At 35.8% G+C, this 7,431-nt stretch overlaps 1 protein-coding gene across 3 annotated transcripts in view; it reads left to right on the top strand.

Moving 5' to 3' along the window:
• Window positions 1-7,431, top strand: part of SRPK2 (SRSF protein kinase 2) — a 198,001-nt gene that overhangs the window by 33,871 nt on the left and 156,699 nt on the right. For 2 of the 3 annotated variants that reach the window (XM_011927759.1, XM_011927757.1), the window contains exon 2: window positions 1,392-1,455. In XM_011927759.1, coding sequence (XP_011783149.1) covers window positions 1,418-1,455 — 38 coding nt within the window. In that variant the 5' untranslated portion in view covers window positions 1,392-1,417. Of the gene's footprint in view, window positions 1-1,183; window positions 1,456-7,431 lie in introns of those variants that run through there. The other variant, XM_011927758.1, reaches the window with a different exon arrangement.

Raw genomic sequence — 7,431 nt, 5'->3', positions numbered from 1 at the left:
AGAATGGCGTGAACCTGGGAGGCGGCGCTTGCAGTGAGCTGAGATCCGGCCACTGCACTCCAGCCTGGGCGACAGAGCGAGACTCTGTCTCCAAAAAAAAAAAAAAAATTGGGAAAAATCCTTATTTTGACAACACTTGAGAGGGTATTTCTGTACAGGTCCATTGTATTTTATAAAACTAATTTTTATTCTTTTTTCATTTACATCTTCTCATATTCAACTTTGATTTATATAGTCAACATTTTAAAAAATTAAAATTTGCTTTACTGCTTAAAAAAAAAACAAAAGCTATTGAGGTCTCTTTTGAAATCCTGATACTGTTGATAACATTTTATTGGCACTACTTTATTTTTAATATGTGAACTTTTTATTATGAAAGCACACTTCAGTTTTAAAAATCCAGTTGAAAATACTTGTTAGGGGTAGGAAAACATCTTTACACATGAAATAGTCTGGGTAATAGGACCATGTCAGTTTTATTAAAACTTAAAATTATGTGCTTTGAGTCAGTCGTTGATGTTTTAAAGGAAACGTATTAGATTGTCTCCTTATCTTTTCCCTCTCTTATTTTCACCCTTCCTTCCCTTTTAGTCTGTTACCTCCCTTCCAAATCAGTATCAGCAGTTATCTTTTAATTAAGTTGAACTGGCGCTTACATTCCTGTTTTAGATGTGTATTGTCAATCCTTTCCTAAAAGGACAAGTATATTATCCCTACTCGGTAAATGGGTGTTGCTGTTCACTTGTACTGTACTGCTAAGGAGGAGGGGAAAATTAAGGTATAAAATAAACAGTCTCTTTCTGGAGGAGTTAGGGACACTAGGTGGTAAATGTGTCTGTAATTAAACACAATCAAGAAATTAAAGGTTAAACATTTTGAAATCTATACATTGGGGTTCTGGTTTAATATTTCATTCTTAAGTGACAAAAATGATTCACTGAGCCATATTTTTTAGGGCTAGTGAAATAGAAACAGCCAAGGGTTGCATATCTGTTTATTACAGCCTGTGACGTGAATACCCAGGCTTCTCAAATGATCTAAGTATATTTAATTCAGATGTTCAAGATGTCTTGTTTGTATTTTATTTTGCTAAATTGAAAATCATCTTGTAGAGCCATGCTAGTTCTACCTTAAAAAAGAAAACACCCCTCTGCTTTAAAGAAATGGTACTTCCTGCTTTCATAAACAGTCATGTGCATAGTTTAGCAAGGCCTGATGCCTCTGGAGCTTTTTCCCTTTATAGCACCATTGAATCCCAGTCCTAACAGAAGTACTGCGAATCTTGTGGCCTCATTCTGAACAAAAGGGATTAGAGAAGAAAAATCTCTTGATATAAGGCTTGAAAGCAAGGGCAGGCAATCTTGGTTGTGAATATTTTCTGATTTTTCCAGAAATCAAGCAGAAGATTGAGCTGCTGATGTCAGTTAACTCTGAGAAGTCGTCCTCTTCAGAAAGGTACAGCTACATCTCTTGCATGAACAATTAATGGTGTAGCATTGCTAAGAAACAAACCAGGACATATATTTTTTTTTTTTCTCTTGTCAAGTTTGCTATATAACGTATTGTCCTGCATGCTGGTATTGTGCTGTATTGAAGATGTGTATTTGGGCAAGCTGTTCTGCTTTTGCAAAGAGTGATTGATTTTTTAAAGAAAAATTGTAAAGCCTAATCAGCTGCAGCATGCACACCATAACACAGCACACCGCTGGTTCATGTGTGACAGCTGTTGAAGGCTTTAAAAATAATTTAGCTAAAAAGCAAAAAAGGAAATCTTGCTTTTTGGAAGGGAGATACTGTGAGGTTTTCTTCCTACATTTTGAGGTTGCTGCTTTACAGAATTACGAAGGTTATTTGTAAAATGTAGGTTAAAAATACTTGATTTGGGGTTGTAATACATATTTATTCTTATATGGTAAGGGAGTGCCATTTGTAAATAGCTTAGGAATTGCAAACCCACAGATTAGTCACATTCTGAAAGAGAGATACGATGCTTCTTCAAGTCTGTGCTAGGAAATGGAACAGTCACTGCATGCAGTAATGGTTCATGCCTGCAGGTAAGGACAAAATGACTCAGAAGTATTTTTAAAGCAATTATTTTATCTGTCAATCATGTGATTATATCTGTAAAGAGATATTCATTAAAATGACTGTTTTGTCTAATAAAAAGCATTAAGATATTTTTATCTGAAGTCAGAAATGAGGCTATAGTTGCCTATTTTGATATGCAAATATTGTGTTCAATTCTGTTTACCAAAATTGTGTATACTACATAATGTCTTAAATTGAGGTTCTTGGGCATGCAGTTGATGCTTACCTTTCTCTTGGTTACCTAATAGGTTATACTTAATATTGATCTTTTATACTTAAGGTATATGTTGATTTGTCTTTTCTAGGGTTAGTTTGCAGGGTTATCTTTTTTGTTCATAGATGTAATATTTAGAAAAAAATGGAGAAATAATATGGTAGTTAAGGAATGATACAGAAAAAATAGAAAAAAATATGAGTTGAAGAACCTACCATGGTAAAATGGATTTATTTAAAGTATGCTAGTATATGAAGGACATAATCTGATGTAAAATTATTTTAAATTGATTTATTAGTATAATCGGGGGAAAAGCTTCTGGCTATAACTTAGGGCATCACAAATAAAAACGACGTTACTGCTTTTGTTAGAGACTGAAAGTAGAAGATTTTAGGACTGCCAGTGTTTATTTTTGTGTGGCTTCTAACTTCTGGTTTGTGGCTAGCCATCTGATCTTAAGCATTCTGTTTGCTGAAATGAGAAATAGTCTTCAGCCTTGTGAACATTCTGCCAGTAAAATGGTGGTGATGGGAAGGGGAGAAGAGGGTGGTGTGCATAGTGAACAAGCTGGGTGTCAGCTGTAATGTTAGTTTGGTACTAGGAAGAGCACACTTAATGAGATGACAGTAATAATTACATTAGCTTTTTGGAGTATCACAAATTCTTTACTGATAAATTGAGGGTTGGACAGAGTGGCTGAATATTATTGAGAAACAAATTAGGAGTGGATGAGGTTTTCTGGCTAAAATACATTCTGTGAGGAAAGATACTCTAAGATATTTTGGTGATTTTTATTTACTTACCTACACTCTGGTGATCATTTGAAGGAAAGGGAGGACGCACGTGGTCATAATTTTAAAGTTTAGAAATCAGCCACTATTGCTTATAACTTCATACACAGTTTTACCAGAGATATAGTTTATGTATTATTATTTCATGGCCATTGTGCTATCCTGACTTAATGATCGATAAATGTAGCGTATAAATCAGACAACACTTTGCAAACATGGAAGCTGTTTGATTAATGTAGATATATTAAAACAAGAAGGTACTCTCCCTCACCCCTACTTTTTATTAAAAGTCATACAGTAATGAACAGTCAAATCATTTGCCTTTTTAATTTGTTTGGAGGAACTGGAAAAATAAGAATCTGAAGATTAACAAGAATTTATGGCTTGTAACAGTATATCCCATCCAGGAATTAATACCTTATAATATCATGTAGCATTATCATTACATTCTTCAATTGCTTGTTCACCAGTCCAGCTAAGATTTTTAAGAGTTTTTGCTTTCACTTAAAAAAAAAAATTAAAGTTAATGGTTTGAAGCATGGTACTCTAAATCTTAGAGATATTTGGATTTGCATATAGTCAGTGTTCCTATCTGTCTACTGGTAGAAAGGATGAAGAAATCTGACTTCTTTCTTTAGCGGGGGAGAAACTGCTTGATTGTAAACAAACCAAAAGTTATTGTTTACCACCGCTGATTTTGTTCCTACAGTATAGAATGATCTTTTGATAATTCAGAAAACTGGGTAGAGAAAAGTACCTCTAAATACAAAATATAAATGCAAAAATGCTGATGTGATTATTTCTAGTAATTTTTCATCTCATTTGTATCCTTCTAAAAGAACTGCTAGTCTTGCAAGAGCTTAGTATTGGTTGAATTGTTTTTGTTCAATTTTGTAAAATGGGATAAGCAAAACAACCTAATTTATTTTTGTAGAATCTTAAGAGTCCTTCATTGAAAAATACACATACAATTTGAAGTAAAATTATAATGTAATCTGAAGGTTATTTGGGGGGATAAATTGGAAAATAATGTTATCCTAATAGATCTCAATAACACCTTGAAATCTAAAATTATGTTTTTACCTTGAATGGAACAGTGGAAGTCTGTAGAATGCCATTTTGTAGGGGAGTTATGGAGTACTTCTGTTCTGAATGGCTGACTCCTAAGAACAAAGCTATCAGGGTCACAAAAAATTAGTTTATTTTTTGGTTGTGTTCTGTGTTTTGAAGAGAGAGAATAAAATTCAGCATACCCATTTTAAAAGTTAAGAGCAGAGAATGCTATTGAATGAATTTTTTAAAAAATGCCTAATGATGAATAAAAAATGATGTATGTAATAGTTAAGAGGAAGATGTTTGCTGCAAGACAGTACCTTCTGGAGATTTTAGGGGTAAATCCTACTACAAATATATTCATTTTTTGAGTGCCTGTTGAATGAATGAATGAATTCATCTTGAATATACTAGAGTCGGTGCTAGACACATTTTTACTCCCTTGTTTATTCCTATTTACAGTAATAAACGTGAATATCTGATAAAAACAAAAAAAACCTAGGTTTTCAAGTTCTCGTTTCTTCATTTTGCCCTTTCTTAGCTAGAGCACTTATGGGATTTATGGGGTAATGTATGTGGGAGAGAGTAGTAGTAGTAATAACCATAATAGCTAAAAAGGTGTAGTACAGTTGTCCCTTGGTGTCCAAGGGGGATTGGTTCCAAGATCCCCGTAGATGCCAAAATCCACAGATGCTCAAGTCCTTCATATAAAATGGTGTAGTATTTGCACATAACCTGTGTGCTTCCTCCCATATGTTTAAAAACATCTCTAGATTACTTACAATACCTAATACAATGAAAATACTCTGTAAATAGTTGCTATATTAGGCTGGGCGCGGTGGCTCAAGCCTGTAATCCCAGCGCTTTGGGAGGCCGAGACGGGCGGATCACGAGGTCAGCCATCCTAGCTAACACAGTGAAACCCCGTCTCTACTAAAAAAATACAAAAAACTAGCCGGGCGTGGTGGCGGGCGCCTGTAGTCCCAGCTACTCGGGAGGCTGAGGCAGGAGAATGGCGTGAACCCGGGAGGCGGAGCTTGCAGTGAGCTGAGATCCAGCCACTGCACTCCAGTCCGGGCGACAGAGCGAGACTCCGTCTCAGAAAAAAGAAAAAAAAAAAAATTGTATTATTGTTGTATTTTATTTTTTATTGTTTTATATCCCAAATGTTTTTGATCTGTAGTGGTTCGAATCTGTGGATGTGGAGGGCTGACTCTAATCATTTATTAAACAGTCTAGATACGAGTTCTGAGTGCTTTATAGGTGGAAAGAGGGAGGAGAAAGAGAGAGAGGGAAGGAGTGTGTGTGTTGTGTGGAGAAGGAATGGTTATTGGGAAAACTCTTTAATAAATCATCCCAGAATAATCCTGGGTAAACAGAAGGTACTTTACCGTACTATCATTTTTGTCAAACTATCTTGCTCTTTCTTCAGGCAATTCATGTAAAAAAATTTTACGATTCTTAATCAGTAAAGAAATTTGAGCCCAGAGTGGTCAGAGCTGATTCCGTCTGTCTAGGGTAAACCCAAGTAGGGCTGAGGAGTTTGTTAGATGAGGAGATCTGAGAAGCTGAGACTGTGTTCATACATAGCATTGCCCATATCTGTTGTTGTTAAGTGTGAGTGGATGTTGTTTTAATTAATAAAGTTCACAATGAACTAAAAATTAATAACTTATAATAGTGTTATATAAGTTTGCATTTTCTCAGGGAACAGATACTGAAAGGATAATTTTTTTTGGCATGTTTGTGGGTTTTTGATGTATTTTAGTGTTTAAAGGGAAGTCTTTATACTTGTAGCGCAATAGATAAGAACTCCTAGCCTAGATCCTTAACATTCCACTTAGCTAGCAAATACTGAATTCACAAATTGTAGCTCTCTTGTTCAGGAGAGGAGAGAAACGGAGAGGGAGAGAGTGTCGTAGTAATATTTATGCTGTGGCCTATACTCTACCAATGCTGAATAAAAAGGATTGGTGAGAATTGATAAAGATTGTGTGTTGTCTCTTCTCCAATATAAGGGCATTTCAAATCCATAAGGAACCCAGGCTGTTTTTGTGTATGTATTTTAATTGTTCTCTTCTTATTTTGGTGCCTCTTATGCAAAGGTGAAAATGATATATAGTGGTGTGTGGATGCAGAGAGCAAAAAGATATACCTGAAAAAAATAAGGAGAAAGGAAGGGAGAAAATTCAAAAGTGAGGAAGGTACCAGAGGAAGAGAGAAAGAAGTAGAAAGGATCCTGGACCAAGATATCTTTGATTTGCTCTTAAGTTGATATATTTTCTTTTATAATGTGTGGTGGACTAAGAGCAGTTAAAGGAGGAGAACCAAAGGGTCTTTCTTCATTGTTTTCCCCTCCTCCTCCCATTGCAATGCAAAGACTAGGACAAACATTTGTTGGTAACTATTTTTCCCTTTTCCAATCCCTGCTCTGCCACTGTTGGCTTTCTTTCTCTCCTTGTAGAGATGTACTTGTTCCCGAATGAGATGACATAGTGGTTGATTGTGTTGTCTTCTCATCGCTCAATTCTTTAATTTTTATTAGTATTTTTATTGAAGATATATATATGGGATAGTACACAGATCATAGATCTTTATGAAAGACAATTTATTGAAACTTTTTTTTTCATTTGTGTGTGTGTGTGTGTGTGTGTGTGTTGTGCCTAAGAAATCTTTGCCAAGCCTGGATTCACTAATATTTTCTGCTAGATTGACTTTTAGGAGTTATAGGATCTTAACATTTAAGTCTGTGATTCATTTGGGGTTTTAGTATTAAGGTAAATATTGAGATTCGGTTTTTTGCATATGGCAATTCAGTTGTGTCTGTTTTTGAACATTATATAAATGGAAACCCTCTGGATATGCTTTTGGTCTGTTTTCTTCCGGTGTTACCTATGTGAGGTTCATCCATGTTGTTGTGTGTAGTTGTAATTGATTCAGTCTCATGTCTGTGCAGTATTCATGAATATACCTCAGTTCATTCATTCTGTTAATGAGCATTTGGGAGGCTTACAGTTTGTGGTTATTAGGGATGGTGCTGCTATGAGCATTTCTTTTTCTTTTTGAAATGGAGTTTCACTCTTTTGCCCAGGCGGGAGTGAAGTGGAGCGATCTCAGCTCACTGCAACCTCCGCCTCCCGGGTTCAAGCAATTTTCCTGCCTCAGCCTTCAGAGTAGCTGGGATTACAGGCCTGCACCACCACGCCTGGCTAATTTTTGTATTTTTAGTAGAGACGGGTTTTGCCATGTTGGCCAGGCTGGTCTCGAACTCCTGACCTCAGGTGA

Source organism: Colobus angolensis, unplaced genomic scaffold (genome assembly GCF_000951035.1).
Source record: "Colobus angolensis palliatus isolate OR3802 unplaced genomic scaffold, Cang.pa_1.0 Scaffold74, whole genome shotgun sequence".
Lineage (NCBI taxonomy): Eukaryota > Metazoa > Chordata > Mammalia > Primates > Cercopithecidae > Colobus > Colobus angolensis.
This window is presented reverse-complemented; position numbering and strand designations above follow the sequence as displayed.